This window comes from Magnolia sinica, chromosome 10 (genome assembly GCF_029962835.1).
Source record: "Magnolia sinica isolate HGM2019 chromosome 10, MsV1, whole genome shotgun sequence".
Taxonomy (NCBI): domain Eukaryota; kingdom Viridiplantae; phylum Streptophyta; class Magnoliopsida; order Magnoliales; family Magnoliaceae; genus Magnolia; species Magnolia sinica.
In genome coordinates, this window is record NC_080582.1 from 2,062,038 (window position 1) to 2,086,131 (window position 24,094).

The 24,094-nt window shown below is 40.1% G+C and overlaps 2 protein-coding genes and 2 non-coding genes across 4 annotated transcripts; 2 read left to right on the top strand and 2 right to left on the bottom strand.

Annotated features, from left to right (window-relative positions):
• Nucleotides 1-757: 757 nt before the first annotated feature.
• Nucleotides 758-1,401, bottom strand: LOC131257736 (photosystem I reaction center subunit V, chloroplastic-like). The gene has a single exon (XM_058258558.1). It carries the CDS (start codon nt 1,352-1,354, stop codon nt 854-856), a length of 501 nt encoding a protein of 166 aa, XP_058114541.1. The 5' UTR covers nt 1,355-1,401; the 3' UTR covers nt 758-853.
• Nucleotides 1,402-3,956: 2,555 nt separating this feature from the next.
• On the top strand, nt 3,957-4,028 carry TRNAW-CCA (transfer RNA tryptophan (anticodon CCA)). The gene has a single exon. It is a non-coding gene; the product is annotated as a tRNA-Trp (tRNA).
• A 475-nt stretch (nt 4,029-4,503) lies between these two features.
• TRNAW-CCA (transfer RNA tryptophan (anticodon CCA)) lies at nt 4,504-4,575 on the top strand. The gene has a single exon. It is a non-coding gene; the product is annotated as a tRNA-Trp (tRNA).
• A 5,343-nt stretch (nt 4,576-9,918) lies between these two features.
• Nucleotides 9,919-21,327, bottom strand: LOC131257737 (uncharacterized WD repeat-containing protein C2A9.03-like). Its single transcript, XM_058258559.1, has 10 exons — nt 21,112-21,327; nt 19,126-19,290; nt 18,739-18,906; nt 18,552-18,638; nt 16,248-16,382; nt 15,978-16,088; nt 14,180-14,271; nt 13,997-14,102; nt 13,070-13,156; nt 9,919-10,822 (listed from the first exon to the last, which is right to left on the bottom strand). The coding sequence occupies exons 2-10, from the start codon at nt 19,264-19,266 to the stop codon at nt 10,409-10,411; spliced, it is 1,341 nt and encodes a 446-aa protein (XP_058114542.1). The 5' UTR covers nt 19,267-19,290; nt 21,112-21,327; the 3' UTR covers nt 9,919-10,408.
• Nucleotides 21,328-24,094: the final 2,767 nt, after the last annotated feature.

Below are 24,094 nucleotides of genomic sequence, written 5' to 3' on the forward strand. Positions count from 1 at the left end.
AAAACAAATATTAGCTTGATCCAAAACTTTTTGGATGGTCGAAGTTCATTCAACACTGTTTCCTGTAATGTGGTCCACTTGAGATTGGGGTATAGCTCATTTTTCATTTCATTACATAAAATTATCTAGAAAAGTAGATTGACGGCATGGATGAAACACCACCAAATTCAAGCGTAGTGGCTCACCTGAGTTTTGGATCGGTCTGATTTTACGGACGCCCCTTCATCCCAGTGGGCCTCATCTCATGAACAGATTGCATGGCATACAAACACAACGGTAGGCCCCACACCCAGTTCCAACGTTTTCTACAGTGGGTGTCATCCCCCAACATTTTCTTGCGATGTGGCCCACCTAAGATTTTTATCGGTCTGATTTCTTGCTACATAACCAAACACTGAGGGGCCCACCTGATGGATGGAGTGGATTCCATACACACATCTCGGTGGGCCCCTCAGATCGATAATGACTTGTCTAAGGAGGTGGAATCCGTTTTAATCGTTCTCCTTACATCTTATCCAAAGGATAGGATTAGGTGAAAAATCTCTCTCTCTCTCTCTCTCTCTCTCTCTCTCTCTCTCCGCCAAAGAAAATGAAATGACACGAATAAATAATCCCCACCGTTGAAAGCAATACTAGTCCTCATTTCCATTTTTTCTTGGGATTCGTGCCAAGCACACCCCAAGGCAAGTAATCCTATATCCATCAACGGTCCTTAATGAAAACAAAAGAAAAAAAGAAAAAGAAAAAAACACTTAAGTAACAATTAAAGCTTACATTAAGAATACAAAAGAGCACATCTCTCCAACTGTACACACGCGCACATCGTGACCGTTGGATCGACACCCGCATCTGATCAATCGAAGAACTTGGGATCGTAGCCGTTGCTGGACGTCGCGAGGATGTAATACGCTACAATGTGACCGATCGATCCCCATGCAAGCACATCAACGATGTTGAATCCAACCGGGTCATTCGATTTCAAAAGCCCAACATACTCCTTAGCCCTGGTGTCCCCAGCCTCGAAGTGGCTCACACCATTCTGCTCTGGCAGACCCTGTTTGGCCACATTCTCACGTTGGAAATTGAAGAACACGAACCGTCCAAGGAAGAGAGAGAGGCCTGTGCTGAGGCTGATCACGAGCGGAGCGCTCAGATCAGCCCGTGGGCCCAGTTTTGATTTGGGTTTGATGGATTTGAGTGGGGCCCACTGGTGGGCCTTGGTGAGGGAATAGAGGGTGGAGTCTGTGGGTTTAAGGGGTCTTAGGCCATTGAAGGACTGGTGGTTTGGGGTGTATTGGGAGTGTTTTTGGATTGAAGGTGTGAAGGTTGGTGTGGTGAATAAGGTGGAGGCCATGTCTTGTGTTTGGGTGTTTGGTAATGAAAGGAGAGGAGATGGGTGGATTTTGTATTGAGAAATGAAGGGTGGAGGATTTTGGATGGATTTGATTGGTTGGAATTGGATAAGGGACACTTGGTCTAGCTTAAGAGAGTGAAATTGGTATGATAGAATCGGTTCTATTGTAATATGGTATACACTCACCTCTACTTTACACGTGGCTGGGTAGAATTGTGGATCTCGGCCGTCCATCTGCTGAGGTTCTTTAACTGGTGGGCCATGGTTCTTGAAGCAGAAGGACCAAAAATGTGAAATACGGTGGTTCTGGAAGGTGATGCCTCACCACAAAATGTGATGCAGGTGAATGTGGGTGATCAGTTTGTTGTTACCTTATTCCTGTGGAAATTTCTCAGGGTGGACCCCACTTTGATCATGATCAGACGGTTGGATAGGAGCAGGCCACCGTGGATTGCTTGTGGCATAAAAATTTTAGTTTTGGATGATCAAAGCCATCTGATTAAGGAGATGCAAAATGGATGGTAACCGCAAAAATGGTCTTGTCGATTATCATAAAGACACAAAAATGGATGGTCTTGATCATCTGATCTGGCGATTTTGAGACCATGGAAATCTGATAGCAGACAGCTTCTACCACCAGTCACTGTGATCAGAAGTGGGTCCACCTAGTCCCACAGAAGGATTGGTACCGGATCATGGCTTTTTATTACCCTGCCAGCACCGACCTCCGTGGTGGCAGGATTCTGTGGGGTCCACCATGATGTATGTGTTTTACCTATGCCGTCCATCCATTTCTTGTTGTGTGGTCAACTTGAGCTTTTGGATATACTTCAATTCTGGGCTCATGGCATTAAATGAGCAGGTAAAACGGCCAGTATGGATAAAATACATGGATTATGGTGGGCCCACTGAGTCCTGACAGCAGGTGGTGGCAGGTTCAGCACGCAATCGACGTTCAGTTTCAGACCTTTCGATCCAAAACTAAAGCTGGGCATCGAGTTATGGGTGATCAGAGTCGATTTGGCTTTGAAATACGCCTGGCCTGAAATCGACTCGACCCAATTTGAGTCTGGGTCTGACCTGCACTAACCTAGACCCAGTTCACCTGGTCATAGCTACTGAGTCAGGTCGAGTCAGCATGGAGACGGGTCAGGTGTGGCAGGTATTCACAGGCTGAAATCACAGCTCACAACCTACATGCACCTGTCAAAATTACAGATTCTTCGTTAGCTACATGGCATCTCAAATCTCAAACATCAAACTTAATTTAATTTTTTTTTTACATGTACGAGTCGAGTTTTAGATCAAGTCAAGATAATATTGAGTAGAATTTCGGGTCGAGTTGAGTTGAGTTGAGCTACTGGGTGACCCAAACTCGACTCGATTTGAGTTCAGATCAGACAAAGTTCTACCCGATTGAGATGGTCTCACCTAGTTGATTTGAGTCAAGTTTGAACGTGTCCGCAAGTTGAGTCGTCCCATGCCCAACTCATCCAAAACTACACTAACTGCATTTGTGGATGAAATCGGACCTGGCATCAGTTGGGCCCTACTAATGAGGATCATAGCTAGGGATGGATTAGGTGCAGCCTAGCCTCATCGAGATGGTGCACTATGGGTCCCATCTTGATGTATATGAAAAAAAAATGAAGCAAATCCAAATCTCATGCGGACTACATTATGGAAAACAATGATGATTGGTTATTAAAAACTTTTTACGAGCCACTAAAGATTTGGATCAAGCTGATATTTATTTTTTTCACCTTAATCCAAGTGTTTTTGTTTTTTTTAAAAAAACCTTATGAACAGGTCGATGAAAAGTAAACATCATCAAAACCTTACGGTGGGCCCCAGGAAGTTTTTAATGGTGGGACGTTCAATCACCACTGTTTCTTATGATATGGTACATCTGAAATTTGGATCTGCTTTATATTTAGTCTCATGACCTAAAATGGCAAAACGAATGGATGGCATGGATATATAATATATATATCACTGTGGGCCCCAAGTGAGCACCGCACCTAATCTGCTCCCCCATAGTTATAAAGTTGCGATGAGAAAAAGGTTATTTCTTGTTCTGGACCCGAATAGTAGTAGGGCCAACCATCTGGACGGTTTGGATCTCATCCCTAGATGCCACTGTACGATTTTGGATGAGGGCTATAGATTTCTCTGTAGATAGCCATGCAGTGAATATTCATCTCGTGGCCTTTAACAGAGAATTGGATCTGCCGTTCAAATACCTAGGCGACTTTGGCCTATCGGTGGATTTCATTTTTAACCGTCTATTTGTATTGACCAGACCAGCAGTTTGCGTTTGCCAGTCATTACGATTTTCATAGTTCTTATTAAATTTCAGTTTCTTGAAGAGCATCCCCAGCATAGATGAACTACTCCCCCAAAATATCCATGATGAGACAATCATAACCGTTGGACTATCAAATCTAATGGCTGAAATTCGATGGGAAATGGTACAAATGGATAGCTTGGGTTTTAAAATGTGGTAAATTTCTGATAAATGATACATACAGGGGAGCAACGGTGCGGATTCAACCTTGCTCTATCTCTTCTAATATTTCTTTTGGCTTCCTAAAATATACGAGGATCCGTGGCGCAATGGTAGCGCGTCTGACTCCAGATCAGAAGGTTGCGTGTTCGATTCACGTCGGGTTCAATTCCCTTCGAATCATGTATTTTTTAATTAGGACCGTTTTTTCTAAAATATTTTAATCTAGACCGTTTATTTCTAATTTTTTCTAAAATCTTTTAATCCAGACCGTTGATTTCCAGTTTTTGTTTTTTTTATAATCCCGTCATCCTGATCCCTGCTATCTATAACTTGTTCTTCAACGAACCATAATGGTGACCGTCGATCAGATGCTTTTTGACAATTTTCTTTCATCCTGACTGCTGATCTCACTTGGATCCAAAATCTTTTAATCCAGACCGTTAATTTCTATTTTTTTTTTTTTTCTTTATCCCGATATCCCGTTGCTTTCTATTTTTGTAGTTCAATCCATTATCCCGTCATCCGACGATTGGCATCTAAAACTTTTTCTTCAATGAACCATTATCGTGACCGTTGATATGATCCTGACCATTGATCCTTCTTTTTATTTAATATACTATTGGTCTCATAAAACTCAGTAGGATCTGTGGCGCAATGGTAGCGCGTCTGACTCCAGATCAGAAGGTTGCGTGTTCGATTCACGTCAGGTTCAATCCTCTTGCTGATCTAAGTTTTTATAATCCAGGCCCATTATCATGACCGTCGTTCAAATGCTTTACATTTTATAAAAAAATCCTGATCGTTCGATTCACGTCAGGTTCAATCCCTTTGCGGATCCAAGTTTTTATAATCCGGGCCCATTATCATGATCGTCGATCAAATGCTTTACATTTAAAAAAAAAAATTCCTGACCGCTGATCAGATGCTCTAGTAGAATCTTTGTTTTGTTTTGTTTTGTTTTGTTTTTGTTTTTGTTTTTGTTTTTTTTTTTTTCCATCATTGACCAATGTCCTGAGATCTGATCGGACCGTATCTAACTTACACCCCATTCGGCACTTTGGATTTGGTGGTAAATGGAAGTATTTTAAATCGAAATAATAATGGAGATTGGCAGCCTTGGATTTGAGATGTTAATGGAACTGGATGTATTTCAAATCTATAGTTCTAATACATTTTGAAATTTCAACAAAATGCTTATGGTGTAATCAAAAGGAAATACCCTTTTACCTTTAAAAAAAAATAATAATAATAAAAAGAAAAGATGCACATGTGACAAAGGCGCCTCTAGGCTACTAATTCATTAGACACATGGTATGCTGACGATTCCTCAAAACAAGCTAATTATTGGCTACAACAACGTGGACGCTAGATCTTGGGCTGATCATGCTTATGCCAACGGTGGATTTAGAAGTATTGTTGGTATGATTGTAAAGATGTTATGTTTGACTGGAGTCTCCACTAGCAAGTTAAGTCAATTCTATAGTTGGCTAAACCCTGTAAAAATGTTAGAATAAAGAATTTGAGAATTTCTTGCCCTACGATGATTCTTTAATCTGTAGCTGAAGATTCAGAGTAAGAGACCACAGTTATAAAGAAAGAATGCATGTGTTAGGCAGCCACTTTGCTTATACAAGTGTACGGTCTCTACTTTATAAGATCTCATAAACTATTGACGATCAGAATTAGTTATTGCACACTAGTAATGTAAGGGCGTGTGTAATGTCGTATTGAATGCAATGCCTATGATGAGCTATAATTTTTGTTGCATAAATCTGTCTTGATTATCCCCCTACCGAAGCGATAAACTAACCAGTATAAGTTTCTGATAGATAAGATTCGATTAACTCGGTAAGTCGCAAAACATACGTATAACTTGATTGGGTGATGAGTGCTATGTATGCAAAAGAGTGAAATTATGTATATGATATTGTGTGTGAAGGTGTTAGATGCAACACGTATGACAACTTGTAGTTTTGGTTGAATAAATCTGCCTTGATTGCCCATTTGCTGAAGCGAACTACCGATTAATCCAAAATTCTAATGAGAAGGATCCGATTATGTTAGCAAGTCGTGGAGCATATGTTTGAATTGATTGAGTGCACAATACTATAAATGCAATGCTATAGGGAGGGGTAAACAGGGGGGTGAAGAAGGGATTGGATGTTGCATAATGTTATTGTAGATTTGAATGAAGCATATTAAGATTAGGTGATGTGGTGGACGGGTTTGTTGCAAGGATAGACTTGAGTAACTAGGTTGGTGTTTTGGTGGCTCAAGTGGCTAAGGGTGGGCTTAGCTAGGTTGGCCTCAGCTGGACTCCCTTATACTCTTCTTCTCCTTGGTGGAGGGAAGGAAGGGGAGATGGATGGGAATGGCATGGTGGAGATTTGTTGGATGTTAAGGGATGGATTGAAATGGAAGAGGAAGTGGCTAATAATAGTATTTTGAGCTGATTTTTGGTAATTTTGGATAAGCTTAGTGGACAACAAGGGTTCAATGGCTGCGATTTGGGATTGACACGTAGTGGAATGTGGGTGGTTAAATCAATGACAATGATTATAATTTGGGCAAAAGGGGGAGTACTGTGCAATCTTTTTCCCTTGCCACACATTTGTGGGTAAACTGGAGCAACCACACATGATGTGCACCCAAAGCAGGAAAGGTGCCACATAGTGGGTGCCGCCCACAACATGGAATTGTGCCCACAACATGGAATTGTGCCAAATTTTGCAAGGGTGATGTTATCATCCCACCTAACCTCCTTTCAAATTTTGGAGAGATTCTAGGTGCCGCCCATAATATGGAATCATACTAAATTTTGCAAGGGTGATGTCATCATCCCACCTAACCTCCCTTCAAACTTTGGAGGGATTCTATGTGTCAGCGGCACATTGACTGCCGCCTAGAACATGGATCAGCCCCAAAATTTTTAGGGGTGCTTCTAGGGTGGTGTATTGCTTATGATTTACTCGAATTTCCTTTATTGTGGTCCTAAATGCTAATGGGCCTAGGTTTAGGCCTGAGCTGAGCTTGGTTTTGAGCTTGAAATCGGGCCTGGTTTTGGGCTGATTAGGATGACCGGATTGACTAGGTTGACTGGGTTGATTGAGTTTGCTAGATTTGACTAAGTTAATTGTGTTGATTGGATGAGGTTTGAATCAGTACTTTGATTAGCTTACTAGCCAAGGGTAGGGGTGTTTGCACACTAAAATCACATTAATAAAACGATCTGAACCATCCAAACATTAGACATCTAAATGGACGATTAAAAAACATCGATGAATTGCTTGTTTGTGATGCTTACATTTTGGGCCCACCCAAGGCTAAGAATTTCATCTTTTTTTGGCCAAAGTATATATTTTAATGGGCTTATTATAATCATTCTTTCAAATATCATAAATTAGTGTACACAACACACACACACACGAAAATTTATGATATAAAAGCCAATTAGTTAATCAAATCTTAAGTCCTATGGGTCATACCAAAGAATTCCAATGCCCTCAAAATACAAGCATCCAAACTGAAGATTTGGATTCTAGTGCATTTCAACCAAATACAAGTGAGGATTTGAAATCACCTTGATTCTATTGTAATTGTGATTTGGATTCCAATGCATTCCAAATCCAAGCACCCAAACGGGCCCTTAGGTTTTCTAATGAGTGCGAGTGTACCCCAAACTGAAGATTGATCTCTATTTTTTTTTTTTTTTTTACAATAGATCATTCCCCTATTCCCCTGAAGATTAGTAACATCTCATGTGAGAATTTTTTGAGAACTCGTCTCACGTTATGCTAGTAGAAAGCCCAAACTGCTCATTAAATGAATCACCTCATGAAACTCTCCGAACCCAAAAGTTAGCCCCAAAATTTTCACTCTTGATTTTTACTAAGGCTCACCAGAGTTGTAAAACAACATATTTTTTGCCCAACTTTTCATTTAACTTATATGAAGGGCCTATATGACCTAAATAGCATAAACAGATCATGTGAAATGAGCTCTGGAGAAGTTCTCACAAGTTTTCATGAGCCGGTTTTTAGGAGAACATTTTACTTAACTAGATATCATATCCGATTTAATTATTAAATGTCAAGTTAAATCAAGGGGAGTTTTTTGTGTCCACTCAACCAAAAATATTGCTTTAGGAAAAATGGTACTTGTTCAGTTCATAACAGCCACGGATACTTAATTGCATCCATAATCATCTCGTAGTTGGACTATGTGGAAACTAATATGAGGAAAAAGAGACGCATTCATGGCAATGATTGTTGTAGTTCAATTAGACATGAGACTACAAGTGTTAACGAATTGCCCATGATCAGTCAAACGTGCGCGATTAGGATAGTGTCAGGTATGTCAGAGTCATATTTGATTCGAGTTTTGATTGAACAGTTGTGACCCCATGCGCTAAATCAGCCATATGATCAAACCTATGAAAGTTGACTTGACTATCTAGCCACCAATGTGCAGTAATCAGACAATTTAAAAAAGAATAATTAGTCCTTTGAATCTTTTTACCTCGAGCTAAGGATTTTTTTTTTTTAATGGTGATGCAATAATGGATAAAAAGACTTTAAAATAAAGGTAGATTGTCGATTTTATTGATTTGGAATTACGATTAGTACAATAAATAAAAGATAATTACTACAATCGTCCACATGAACAATCAAAGTGAATTGCCAGCAACATATGACTGTTGTGATCTTCTAAATATGTATTCGATTGATCGGAGATCCGATAATGAACCCCGTGAATATTTAATCTACTCTTAGGGCATACTACAGCGATGGTGCTAGACAATAGCTAATCTAAGCCTAAGGCTAAAACTAAGATAAGTAATGTCCCTCTGTGTAGAAGTGTGTTGGCAAGGGGCTTATAGTTATTCGTAGAACACGTTGTTTTTATTGGCTTATGAAGGGCTTATCTGAGATATTTGGACAATTTCATCACATAAGTGTAGCCAATCATGCTAAGCAAGAGATTATGTGGAAAGTTTACTGGGGTCTCATTTCACGACTCTTTCATTTGCAGAGGTAACTTTTGATGAAACTTTAGTAATTAATACTTACCAAAATACTTAGTAATTAATGCTTATAGAGATGCTTGCTTTCATTTGCAGAGGTAACTTTTGATGAAACTTTAGTAATTAATACTTACCAAAATACTTAGTAATTAATGCTTATAGAGATGCTTGCTTTTATGATACTCTTGCTTTGGTAGAACTCTTGCTCCCACACCCAGATCCATAGCTCAACTGGCAGACTGAGCGGAGATACCTCGTTTCAACACTTGAGGTCTTGGTATCGATCCCTAGTAGGGGTGGCTGACTTGGAGTGTGTGTACTGACATGGGTGTGTACTAACAAGCTAATCCAAAAAAAAAAAAAACTCTTGCTTCCATGCACCTAACTCCTTTTGAAGTTAAGCTACACCAATGGTTCCCACCGAGTCTGCTCTCCTTGGTGAGGATTAATCAAGGTAGAGAGGATTCCATTCTATAGAGATGGGACCATCTTAATCTTAGCATGTTCAATGCCTCAGGCTTCTGAAACCACTCCAACGCCCACCGAAGGAATATGATTCTAGTCAACAAATGTTGTTTATACTTTGAGGGATGCCCAAAATGCCAATCACCTGTTTACTCAACACTTTTCTTCTATCAGCTATTTGATGCCTGGAAAATCAGCCATTCAGAAAAATAGTTAAGGAAAATTCTGCAAGGGAAGAAATGAGTGTCACACAGCGGAATCTGTTCTGTTCTTTGGTATCCGAAGTTTCATATAGAGTCAAACAGCTGGTTTACTCTTGGGTGGAAGTGGGAACATTCCACCTTTTCAATAAAATTTCTTATTCCCGGTAAAAGAAAGATCACATCAAATGGAAAAAAGCAAAAAAGAAAAATCAAAGTAAAAATAGAAAGGAGAAAAACTGGCAGGGGAAACAAATTCTATTCAACAAAAGAATCAGCATTGCAATTTCAGTTGCAACAATTGGACTCAAGCAGAAACGGAAACCAAGAATAGTAGAGGGTGAAATTTTACAGAGAGAACTTGCTATATAGCAATGGAAACAAATTGCATTTATAGTCTGTCTCCAATGCCATTTCAGTTGTGACAATTCGAACCGAGCAGAAATGAAAAATGAAGAATTGTGAAGTGAAAAAAAAATTTTAAAAAAATTACAAAAAGAAACCAAAGTCAAGTACATATTAAGATAACAAAAACTAACCTAATTAATGAGAAAGGTCTTGAAATTCCATGCACTGTGAGAATTCCCTTCAATATTTTTGCCTCACCGATGCATTTTTCTACCTCCTGTACAATCTCATTTTTATACAGCCCTTCAAATCCATGTCCCCCCAAAAGTAGAAAATATCCATATATTATTATGAAGAGAAAGAACAGCAACAGCTTCAGAGCTTTTTCCTTTTTTACCTCCCTTCTTCGACCCACTCCTAAAGGGAGATATGTTAGGCCGATACTTCAAGATGGTCCTACACTGGCATGTCCGTCATAGAATGGAAGATAGGAGAGTTGTGCGATTCCGTCAAAATAGAGAATCAAGATAGGAATAGTTACGGCCCCGGCCATACTGGAGGAGGCTGCCATACGTGCGGTCCCAGATTCCGATGAAGAGGGACTCTGTGTCAGGGCTGAAGGACACGCCAGAGATCTCGCCGAAGAAATCAATCTCCTGCTCCTTGTCGTACCCACTCCGCACGTCGTACACATGGACGAAATCCGCAGGCTCCGCCATCGCCATGAACTGACCATCGGATGTGAAGCGGATGGAGCGAATGGCGCCAAGGTTGCCCTTGAGGACCGCGACCGACTTGGAGAGGTTACGGGCATCCCAGATCCGGCAGGTCTTGTCCTGGTTTCCAGTGGCGAAGGTACGACCGTCGGGGTGCCAGGCAGATGCAAATGAGTAGTCCAAGTGACCAGACAGAGTCATGATAGTCTGCGGGATAAAAGATTTAACTTAGTGAGATCAGCTTCTTTCCTCTTAAAAATATTACAAATGAAAGAGCAGCTACATTCCTTCTCTATCTTGGGTTCAGTGATGCACATCTCAATGTTCAGGGACTGGGAAGAAACCAATATTCTGATTTCCAAGTATGACTCATTGGAGTCAATGTAAAATCGGTTTTTGTCATCAATAGCAAGCCCAAGTTAAACCGAGTCCACAAGGTGAGTCCCATCGGTCAGCAGGTTTCAAGCAATGATTCCATTCATATTGTCCCATGCCAAGGAGACCATGGCAATATGTGTGGATTATAGGCATATTTAGCCAGTTCTCTGCTGGGAGCAGAAAAGAATTAGCCATTCATAATCATCAGCAGCATCTAAGCCTTATCCCAACTAAGAAAAACCATTAGCCATTTTGAAGCTCAAATCATCAAGCCTCAACTTTTCATTATGGGGAGAAAGGACTGTACCTGGCAGTCCTCGCAAATTGTAGTCTTCCGAGTAAGGCCCCCAATGGCTCGGAGGGCCCCAACCAGGAGAAGTGATGGGTCTGGAGGCTTGCCTATTTCAGCAGCCAGTGGGAGGACATGGTCCTCGAGGACTACAATTTCTTTGGACAACAAAGCCGGACCTCTTTTTTAGTAGCAGTGTTTTGAATAGCGCTGAAGCATAGCCTGTAGCGAACACTACCTAGAGTAGCATAGCAATATAGTGTATTTCCCCTGTAGCATACATTACAGGGGGTGTTGCGTATGCTTTGGAGGTGTATGCTACCACACACTATAGAGTACATAAAAAAAAACCCTTTCGCTGCGAGTTTAATTCATTTTTTTAATGGTGGTGGCCCATCCTTTTCCCACGTGGCAATCTGTAGAGCTATCCACACCATCCCTTTGCACGTGGCAAGGTGCAGATGATTAACATATATTTGCTTAACCATTTAAGACAATCTTAACCATTTAGAAATGGGCCTCCACATGTATGATTGAGAGCTTGGGCGTTGTAATAAATGGTGTCGAACTCATATTTTAATAAAATCTCTAAAACTTTCGACGCAGATCCCATCCTGGCCCCAAAAGAGGTTTTTGATTCTCTTGATCCAGGGAGCTGTTGAAGACGAAATTTTGGCCGTTGAATCGTCCCTACAAGAAGATCATTCTGTTGTATTTTCAAGAGCATTGGAGCCTAAAGGAAGGAAAATCAAGTTTCCCCGCTTTTCACATACGTACAGATTCGAAGCTCAAAAAATTAGTTTTCTAATTGATCGCTTCTCTAATCAAGGTATGATCTTGCCCCTTAATCTCTCTTAACAAGTTCTTTTTCATTTGGACGAAGATTTGTGGTTTTTGTTTTTCAATTTTTTTTTCCATTTTAGGAGGCCGGTTCCTATGGATAGGAGTTTTTTTTTCAACATTGTTATGTCCGGGGACTGCTGTGGTGTTTGTATGGCATGTATGCCACCCATCCAACCATCACACGGGCCACCATGCTGTGTTTGGTTGGTTGTGCTTCGTGTTCTATGCCGTGGCCCACATGCGTGGGGTCTACTGTGGTGTGCATATAGCATTGAATCCAACTGTTCAGTTTTTTCGAGAATGTTATGTGTGGGGCTTGATGTGGTGTGTGTATGGCATGCATGCACCCCATCCAACCATAATGTGGGTCACCATGTTGAGTTTGGTTGGTTGTGCATTGTTTTCTATGACATGGCCCACATGTGTGGGGTCCACTGTGGTCCATGTATGGCATGGAATCCAATTGTTCAGTCCATCATATGGGCCACCGTACTGTTAACTGTCTGTAGTGTAGTGTCCCAGTTCTAACGGTCAAATGCATAGTGTGTATTATTCTTACTATTTATTATATTTTTTTCCTATTTTTAATATAAAAAATAGACGTATCGTGTAGCTTACGCTACATGCTGTAGGGGCTGAATGCTACGCCCTATTTAAAACACTGTCTAGTAGATAGAACATCAAAATCTAAATGTTATGCTACATGCTATAGGGGGTTGAACGCTCAGCAATACGATACACGCTATTTAAAACACTGTTTAGTAGATAAAGCATCAAAATCTAAATGTTTCTTAGTCGCAATGAAGTGTTTATTAAGCTTTTCACAGGAAAGGGAATACCCACCAAGAGAACCTCACCTACCACAATTGCCAAACCACAACTATAAACTGATTTATTAACTTCTCCAGAAAAGATGATATAATTAACTACAAAATGACAAGTACCTTTCCAGTATGAGAGTCCACCAGTATGCCCTCAGGGTTGTCTCCAACAATGACGAGAAGCTTACCATCGGGACTTAGTGACGTGTGCTGCAAACAGAAAATACATTTAAGAAGAAGAAAAAAAAAAGCAACAAGAAAACATTCACGGTATGGTGCATGCAATACCATGGTTGATGGCTCAAAATATCTGCTAATACATCAATGTATACTGAGAAAACGATCCACATAATTATGTTGTTGCATCGGTTATGGCAACATACGTTCAAAATTCATGCATACAGTGTAGAAACCTCTACTCCAACTGATCTTTTGGACAGATATCTGGCTGGCCAACATGTGCCAAATGGTATTTTGGACCTTGGCCATTAATGGCAACAATGCTTGGAAACTTGGTGTCAGGACAGAACACAGACAAGTTGGTGGGTTCTGCCAAGATCCAAGCACCAACTACCAAAAAATAAAAGGGAGTGTTCGTCAAGTTTTGAAAAACGAGGCAGAATCAGGTCAATCATTAGCTAGGATGAATCATCTTCCACTAAGTCTACTCCAACGTCCAACGGCTGCACATCCAACAGTCAAACTCAACTTCTTTTACTTTCCCATCATAATGTTCTACCACTTGCAAGAAATGGGAAACTGAAAGATGTGGTCCTAGACTAAATTTATATATTTTTGTCCCCAGGTTCCAACTCCCTATGCTTCAAGCCACTTCTTTTACTTGCCTATTTCTCATGATTTTTTACTATCTTCCATAGAATCTGCCTAGCCAAACTCAAGTCATCCTAAGTTGATCTTGATCTTCTCAATGTAGGATGAAAGACTCCAAAGATTGAATGTTCTTTCGACCAAGCATAGCACCAGCAACCAACTGTAAAATAGCAAGCTCTAAAGATCTAAATAGAAGTTGATCAAATATCAAGAACTTACATTCACTGGCCAGGGAAAGTGGAAATGCTTAGATTGCTGAAATTTCTCCATATCGAAGTCCCTAACACCACAGTCATTATTTGATGCCATGAAGTGCACTGCGCCACTGAGTAAATATTCTAATTGAGTTAGCCAGCGCATTTTGTGGAGAAAGATATAATATAAAGGGTAGAGATAATGTACCTGGAACTGTTATAAATCTCGACAGCATTTGTGATTGCATTGTCATCGTAAGTTGTCCTGGAGCAGAAGCTAACTCCGGGTCGATCCAAATACTGCATTTTTGCATAAAAGAAAGAAAGCATGACAGGCATTAATGCTTTTGCTAGGTCAAAATCAACAGTAGACAATCCATCCTCATAAGGATGTCATCTAAAGATGCCATTTAACTTTACAGGATTACATAATGGTACAGAATCCCAATACTGGATATAATTATTAGAAATATTCGAATATAGTGTGCATGCTGATGCAGGGAGTACCAGCCAACGCACCAAAAGCACAAGAGCTGTTGGGGAAGCACTGGAACATCCTTTTATCTAGGCCCTCCCAGGCAAACTGACCAAGATCTCCCCGTGGGCTACCCCGCATCTCACAGGTTCCACAGTGGGACCAACCCTTTGGCCATTCTGCATCTCACAGACCCCACCTCGTGGGCCACCCTACCCGTGTGGAGATGCACTTGCATCATCATCCACCTACACCGGTAAGGAAACTCGAACACTGGTCTCCCGCTCTGATACCACTTGATGCAGGGAGTACCAGCCAATGCACCAAAAGCTCCAGAGCTGTTGGGGAAGCACCAGAATATCCCTTTATATAGGCCCTCCCAGGCAAACCGACCAAGATCTCCCCGTGGGCTACCCCGCACAAGTCCCACATTGGGACCCACCCCGTGGCCATTCTACATCTCACAAACCACATCTCGTGGGCCACCCCACCCCAATGTGGAGACGCACATTGCATCACATGCATGTCTGTGTGCATACATATGGATATACAAAATGACAATGTTGGTCTCAGGTGGAAAGAAGTGACACACTTGACAGTTCACGTAGGCAGCAGAACCAATAGGTCCTAGCGTGGATCCCTTTCCTACTCGGGCTGACCACCTGCATGACCAATCAAAGTGAATGCACAGCAAGACTTTCTCCCATGTGCCATATCGAGGATTTAGCAGAAATGTTCTGCTGAAAATAAAAGAGGCATCCATCTTTCACTGTCCTCAAGCAATTCAACATGTATGCAGGCATGATGCAAAAGGCAATTTGATTTTTGATTTTTGATTTTTTTGAAGAAAAGGCAATTTGATTACAATGGTATCTTTACCAGTTACAGCTAAATGGGTAAGTATCCAAACAAAAAGCAATGTGCTCATAATAAGTGGATAACAAGAGATCCTGATATGTTGTTTCCAAAACGTAAAACGTACGGTTTTGCATCGAAATGGCAACATGGATTTAAGACTCCACGACTTGGACGGACTTGTCTGGTCTCGAGTTGAATTGTGGCTCGGTTGGGTCAGGGGTGAATCGGCCTGACTCAGCCAAGTCCAGGGTGACTCCTTGTATCAAACCAGATCAGGTCTGACAGAGTTGCATGAGACTCACCCGAGTCTTAAAAACATGGACAGCAGAGCACTTGCACTATGCATAGAAACACATTAGGGGTCTCAAAATGGATGTGTGGGTGAACATAAGTGAATGGAGACGTGCTCACCTGAATACATCATCTTAGTTTGTACAAAGGTGGTTCAGTCCATGTTATGTGATTCTGATATGCATGAACAGGCAAAAGAGTATAATGTACACGTGTATGAACACAAGATAATGCATGGAACGTATTTGTTCACGTCCATGGATAGATGTGGTAAGATTGCATGCATGAGTGGATGCAAATGCAGATGTGACATGCATTTGCATCACCACATTCTCACAAGCATTAATGAATAACAATTTGACGAAAAATAAAAATAAAATACCTTACAAATAAGCTCTCCCTGGAATCCTCCAGCCACGAGTAGGTTATCCTTTACTGCCAATGTACTGACTTGTGTCTGAGTAAATCCTTCCAATAGACTTCCGGGGTGCTTCTACATTTGTATGTACAAATGCAAGTGTAAGTAGATAGGCAACCATCCATAGCTTGTAACAATCATAGTAAAGACAGCATAAATCCGCAAAATAGAAATTTCACAGTGCAAGAATACAAGTAAAACAAGTATTTCTCCAGTTATTGTGAGAACATGCACCTCGCATGGGGCCACATGTCCTGAAACGTTGAGAACTTCAGTCTTATTGCAAGTTATTGCAGACCAATGAGTGACGGAAAAGTGGGACATGAGGTACACATCGTGCTTTGATGTAGCCCAAACCAAATTTCGCAGCTGCAAAGACAATAAAAAATGCTGGATCAGCCACACATTATCCAAAATAACACATACAAATACCAACAGCAGACTTACATGAAGGAATACAGTACCATTCAAAAAAACATAAAGGAATAGGGTAATTTTCAAATTTTGTGGATCTACAGTTAGATTAGCTTTTTTCAAGAATATTAAAAAGGAAATCCTCAACGATATACCGTTCATTTCCAGCAAAAAGAAAAAGAAAAGAAGGTTTCAGCGCATGTGATTTTTGTTTCAGCTTCAATGGTTGGATCTCTGTCATACACGTAATTCAGGACAATCAATTAACATGCAGTTCATCCTGAGTGCCAATACTTTTCCTACATCCCAACCTCTGAAGCAAGGAAGTAAATCATGAATATTAATGCTAATGGCAGTTTTAAACAACTTCGCAGTTGCTCTGTACTGGTTAAGAATCACGTGCGATGATCAAGAGGGAAGGGGCAAAGATTAGAGTATGAGACCTGGCCAGGTAGCCCACCTACTTTCCACTATATGCACGTTGGAGATACAGGGATTGCAAATGGTCACCCGATGGGCCCCACCATAGATGCTCCACTGTATTTAAAAAAAGAAAAAAGATACACTACACAAATAGGATCTTCCAAATCGCATATCTAAGCTCTCACTACAAGTTTTCCAACTTTACCAATTGTTGCTTATTGCAAGTGACTCATTTAACTTCTAATTTCAAATAAAGAAAAACGTATAAATGCCTCAAGAAACTTTATTAGCTAACAAGAAAATGTGTTCTTTAATTCATAAGCATTATATATATATATATATATATATATATATATATATATATATATATATATATATATATATATATATATATATATATATATATATATAGTGACTCATTGATAAGCTCTCACCACAATCTTTCGAACTAAATCAATTGTTGCGTATTTCTAGCGACTTATGTAACTTCTAATTTCAAACAAAGAAAAACATAAAAATAACGAGTGACCTTTCTAGAATACTTTAATAAACCTTTAATCAAATCATATTGATATTTGTATCAGGTTTGTTATTTCTGAATTCATCACAATTTCCTTTTGTTCTTGTCATAATTTGTCCTGGTATTTTAAAAATTGTAAACATTGCCAATTTGCACCCCCCCCCCCCCCTCTCTCTCTCAACTTTATTAGTACCAAACAAAAAGGATGATGAAAGATCATCTGTTATCACACCCAACCACGACAGAATTACAATGCATTAACCCAATGAACCATGAGATCAGTCCACTTACAAAAACTGAGCCCAACCACCCAAGAAATGACTTTACTCGTCCCTAAGAAAGACATCCTCAATGGATTCAGATTTGTTGTTGAATCCCACCCAAATCTTGTGTTTTGATCCTCAAAACAGACCTACATCTAAAATTAGTTCTAAGCTTTCTCCATGGTTGAGATGAAGAAAGAAGTGGAAAAAAAAAGAAGAGGAGACAAGTTGAAATTTTAAATTATAAAAATAGGGCCCTTAGGGCCTTATATTGGCCAATACGGGCTGACAAGGTCCTTTCTGCATACCCGTGCGCCCGGGTGGGACAGTACCATAACCAATGTTCAAAACCATGCTTCTAAATCCTTCTAAAAATAAGCAACCACACAATCCAATCTCCCACCATGTCATAACCTAATAACGTTGGCTCCATTACACGTACAACTTTCTTATCCTGATTAAAGACCCTATAGAAAAACATAATTAACACAATAAATATTGAAGTGTTTTCATCTTGGTTAAAGAACGGTACAAATGATCAAACGTTAGGACTTGGGATCTTATTTCAACCCGCTAACCATCCAAAACACAGCAACTATAAGCATAGCCTTCAACATATGCACAATACACTCCTCAGGCCCCTAATAAAAATAGGATCACACTAACTAATCTCCCACCCTGTCATAGACCTAATAACCCAGGCTTCATCACACACAAAATTTTCCTTGCCCTCCTTCCCAAGTCCCCTATGTCAACAGACGTGATAACCCTGGCTTCATTACACAAAAAAATTTCCTCATCCTCTTCCTAAAGTCCCCAGTGATGAAGAAATGGGTTTAAACATAAACATTTGAAACTCATTTCAAAACCAAACAATCAATGACAGCATGACTGGAACAGGAAAAATGCTTGGCTCACCTGGAAATGAAGGATAGTAGACTTCACAGACCTCGTATTACGCCGGAATTCATAATACATTCCCCCTTTCCTTGTCGCTTTGCATTCCTAAATACAAACAAAGGAAAGAACAAAAGAAAATGGAAAGGAATAAATAACAGATCATTTCTATTTAGGATTTCATGGTACAAACTAGAAAAAGATATACCTTCTCGGACCCCTCTCCAGAATGAGGGATATTTTCGTAATTCTTGTACTGCTCTAACCTGGTCTGTCTGTATTTCTCCCTGGTGATGCTTAGCCTCTCCCACGGAATTCCTTGGATATCCTTTCCTCTCCTTGCTTGGGCAGATGAAGTATCAGTTATCTTATTATCCTGCACATAAAACACTTTATTTTTCAAATTGAATTACTCAGTGCTGTTTGTTTATTTGACAGGAAATTGGAAACCAAAAAATAAAAAATTAACTGAACTGCAACTGTTAAACATAACAGCCCAGTACAAATAATAAAGTGACACCACATTGATGACAAGTAAGCTACAATAGAAGTCTAATACAATAATATATATCCACAAAAGAAAAAACAAACAAACCATATGGTCATATTCATCATCATCCGACTCTGAGTCACCCATCCCTCTACCACGGAACTCTTCATCCATGTCATCATCAACATCCTCCATTTCATAATCATCCGCCATGTAATCAATTTCGTCCCCTTGGTACTGGGACATGCTCAGCCCTACAAGTTTACGCCCCTGTCATGATCAGTACAATGAAATAAGCCCTGACATTAATGTGAAAACAACGCAAAGGAAAAGAAGTTTTATGAGTATGAGAAACCAAGCCTGAACCAAGCATCAATTGGTTGGGATTCTTGGGAAAATAAATTCCCTAGCATTAGGCAGCATGCTCGACTCCAACAAAAAACCGAAATAATTAAACACATAAAAGAGGACAACTTTAAAGAAAACCTAAAAATAGTGTTTTGGTAGGGATCTTGATAGGTGGTAGAAGAACTCAAGACAAGTTTTTCCTTTTAAATGATGAAATTTCATAATATATAAAAGAAGAACACCAAAAGAGTGGCAGGTATTCCCCATACACGGAGAAGACCTAGCTGCAACTTCCTGGCTAGGAGCCACACTAAACAAAAAGAAATAACATCCGTTAGCAGAAGTTCAACCTCACTGACCCAAGTATGAGGTTAATTCTGTCACAATCCCAGGCGTTCCAGTTTGCTTGGTTGAAGAGTTCAAATGAACAGGAAAACCAGGCCATCAGAAATATTGAGAATCAATTCCTCATGCGTAAAAAGACCTTTAATACTGGAGGGAGATTCAAAGAGAGTTATACAGTGTGAATGCTATTCCTCATTATCACTGAGATTCAAGATTCCACACGTTCCCTTTAAACTAATGATATTACAAATGCCCGTGCCAAGTTGAGTTGAGCATTGAGACAATCTGCTTGTCTGGTAGTTGTCTCTTTCATTTACTTCAACTTTTGCACCAATTATCATTGAAAATTTGAGCCCAGCAATCACGCGAATCATGAATGTTTGACTAAATCTACCGAATTATTGATATAGATATCATCATCATCATCTAAGCCTATCTCAACTAATTGGGGTCGGCTACATGAATCCTTTTCCACCATTCCACTATATCAAGGGCCAACATCAATTAGACCATAGGTCATCGAGTCTTTTCTTACTGCCTCCACCGACATACTTCGGCCTTCCCTTGTCCTGTTAGAGCCTTCAACTTACACCCACTTACACCTTCTAACCAGTGCAGTTCTTGATTTCCGTTGTATATGACCAAACCATCTAAGTCTACTTTCCCTCATTATATTACCTATTGGTGCTACTCCTAAATTCCCTCCACTGCATTCATTTCCAATTCTATGGTTCCTTGTCATATCCATATTATTAATATAGACATGCGTACATGAATATTATATTCCTGGAATTGTCTGGTTCTCCAGCAGCACACAACTTGAAGTGGAAGCCATGTTCTCAGTGATACAGACCGTTAATTTGATAGGTCCCAGCATTGATGAATCACGCCTGCATTCCCCGGATTGGAGAAAGCTAACCTTTCAAATCAGTGCTCCACAAACAGAAAGTTACGGAAAAACACATGGAAAAGGTCCACATTTATCAGACTATTTGGAGAGCACATCGACAACATTTAGAAAAAAAGGACCAGAGAACGGATGGCTGGAATTCTAGAAAACTTTCAATGCATGAACCACCGCCAGAAGGGCCCCCCGGACGGTCTGGATCACTTAACATAAGACCCAACAACCATCCCATGGGCCCCGCTTAGATACTAGGGTGCACACGACACTTAAACATCCTGCGGCACAGGATCAGATACGTCCTATATGAAACCCTAAAACTGAATTCTAGCCAGAACGAAGAAAAACATATCGAATGATCGAAGAAAAGGAATAACTGCAAGATATTGAATTCGAAACCCTAGAATTACAAAAACAGGGTAAAAAAATCGCAAAAAAATATTATTTTTTTAGGTTTTTGGTGAGAAAGATGAGATCTTGAAGGTTTTTCTGACCTTTTTGGGGAGATCGAAGATCTCCGATATAAAAAAAAACTCTGGTTTTTTCTTCAGATCTGCGCCTCTGAGGGATCGAGATCGGATGAAACGGAGGGTTTTCAGGGTCGGTTTCGCCTCCCTATCAATCTCCCTGGTTTTTTGCTGGCATTTCCTCTGGCAATGCTCCGATCGAAGGAGGAGAAGGACAGGTGCGGATAAAAATAGGCAGTGGCTTTCCGAAAATGCCACATGTAGTCTTAATAATTACTGAAGTGCCATTCCCCGGATCCGATTGGATAGCAAATATCAATTGCGTGGCCTATTCGGGTCGGTGGCGGATTAGGTGAGGCTGGGATAGCAACTTACCGGGTCGACTCCCTGTCCGTGGGGCCCACCTTGATATATGTGTTGTATATCCATGCCATCCATCAGTTGTTCCGCTCATTTTAGGGCATGGTACAAAAAATGAAATAGATTTAAATCTCAAGTGGACCACACCATAGGAAAAGTAGTTATTGAATGACTACCATTAAAAAATTCGTATGCCTAAGGGCCCACCCTAAGATTTATTTGCCATCGAACTCATATACAACGCCACGCAACCCATTATGAAAGAAAAATACAAATATAAATTTCATTCGGAACTTTGCCGGCCATGAGATTTTTTTTTTAATGGTAGGCATTCAATCCCTTTCATATGATTCACTTGAGAGTTGGATATGCTTTATTTTTGAGCCATTTCCTACAATGAGCCCGAAAAATTAATAGACAGTGTTAATATGCAATACATATATGAAGGTGGGCCCCACGATCAAGGCCTTAACTACTGAGCAATTACCTAGTCCTCATCGTACATGGTTCAAGCGACGAGTACTCAAAGCATGTTTGAAAGTGGTTTGTTGATCACACGGCGTTTCGCCGATTGCCCCTATCAAACCTCACGTGATGCCCCCTGTCAAACCTGGCATGGTAAAGTCCTTATTGTGTTTAGTGAGGTATGCCCCACGTCACCGATTCCACTCCCATTTGAATGTGTCCAAACCTGTCCACGAAGCTGATTGCGTCCTGCCCTTTCTTGGACGGACTTGTCCAGGTAGGGTTGCGTGGGGCCCACAGTGATGTATTAGTTGGACGTGGATCGGATACTGACAGGTTGAGTAGCGGGTCTGCTATTGAAGTGATGTCATAGAGTTACGTGGGCCCCACTATGATGTATGTGTTGTATCCACACAGGCCATCCATTTTGAGATATCATTTTAGGGCATTAGCCAAAGAATGAATTGGATAAAAAGTTGTAGTAGACCCCACCACAGAAAACAGTGGGGGAAACAGTGGGGAGAGGGATTCCCATATTTGAAACTATCCTAAGGCCTACCATAATGTTTATTTGAGATCTAACCTGTTCAAAAGTTAAAAAATACATAGAAGAAAGGAAAACACAAATATCAGCTTGATCTAAAACTTTTGTAGCCTTTAGAAGTTTTTAATCGTGGGCATCACTGTCCCCACTGTATTGTGTTGGGGTCCACTGGAGCTTTGGATTTAACTCATTCTTTGGATCTTGCCCTAAAATTATCTCTCCAAATAGATGGAATGCGTAGTTACAAAACATACATCATGGTGGGGCCCACGGAATAGGTTGACATCGTTTCAGTAGTGAGTCTCGCTGCTCAACCTGTCAATAGCTAATCCGCGCTCGTATTTGTTTGTTAACGCTACAACTGAGATTAGTATGATGGTTTCATACCCTCGATCGAGAGTTAAAGTGGGACCATGCATAAGGTTGACAATTCGATAAATGATGACTAGAAGTGAGTCCTTACTCTTGCTTGGGTGGTAGACTCTTAGGAGTTTCAACTCCCGGTCAAGGGTTTGAGTACCCATAGGTGGTGAAATTCCACTAGCGTGAGTGTGTAGGCTGTGTGTGCGTGTGCTAAAAAAAAAAAAAAAAATTTTAAAAAGTGGGTATTCAATTAATACCCTAATTGAGACCTTACATTTGTAGTAAATGGGTATATTTCAAATTCAAATAGTTGTTTTTTATATTTGGAAACCTTAGATTTAGCTTTAAATGAAATAGGAGATATCTCAAATTTATATTTTTGGCGTGTTTCAAAATCTTCGCAAAATGTTGGATTTGAGGTAATCCAAAGGAAATGCCTCTTTTACTTCCTTTTTAACAGCAGAGCACATGTAACAAAAGTTTCTTGATTAATAATTCATTAGGCAGGCACACTGATGACATCCAAAACAATCCAATTATCGATTGTAATACTAAAATCACATCGATAGAATGATCTAAACCATCCAAACGTTGGACATCTTAATGAATGGTTAAATGTCGATGAGTCGCATGTAGGTAATCCTTGCGTTTATGGCGTTCCGAAGTCTCAATATTTCATTCTTCTTTTTTGACAAAGTATATATTTTAATGGGCTTATTACAATCATCCTATCAAATATGACACATATATACTAATTTGGAATATGAAAGCTGATTTAGTTAATCAAATTTAAGTCATGTGAATATATCAAAGAATTAAATGGCCTTCAAATACAAGCTTCCAAACAAAATATTTGGATGCCAGTGCATTTCAACCCAATACAAATGAGGGTGCATTTCAACCCAATACAAATGAGGATTCAAAATCACATTGATTCCAATAAGTTCCAAATCCAAGCTCTCAGATGGGCCTAAGATGGTTTCAATCCCATTTGAAGGTTTATCCAAGTATCTATCTCATATGTAAAAGATCAACACAATCTGAGTTACACGAAGTTATGAGCATTCTGGCTGAAGTGTGTAGAGCTGGATGGAACCCATCAGGAATTGTATATTATGGCCATACCATAACTCATATGTGTGGGCCATGCCAACCCTCCATTTCACATCTGGCCAAGCATCTCTTGTACTCACGCATGCCAACACGCCCTTCACATATGAGATACATGTGCCCTCCATTTCATCACTTCCTTCTCATGCAATTGCATACCATCATCTC

Bases quoted from the DNA above. Each gene is read 5' to 3' on its own strand.
- LOC131257736 (XM_058258558.1), bottom strand. From the start codon at position 1,354: ATGGCCTCCACCTTATTCACCACACCAACCTTCACACCTTCAATCCAA.
- LOC131257737 (XM_058258559.1), bottom strand. From the start codon at position 19,266: ATGTCCCAGTACCAAGGGGACGAAATTGATTACATGGCGGATGATTAT. The intron at 18,639-18,738 runs GTATATCTTTTT...GTTTGTATTTAG, and splicing joins CTGGAGAGGGGTCCGAGAAG to GAATGCAAAGCGACAAGGAA. The intron at 14,103-14,179 runs GTACATTATCTC...ATATTTACTCAG, and splicing joins GAGATTTATAACAGTTCCAG to TGGCGCAGTGCACTTCATGG.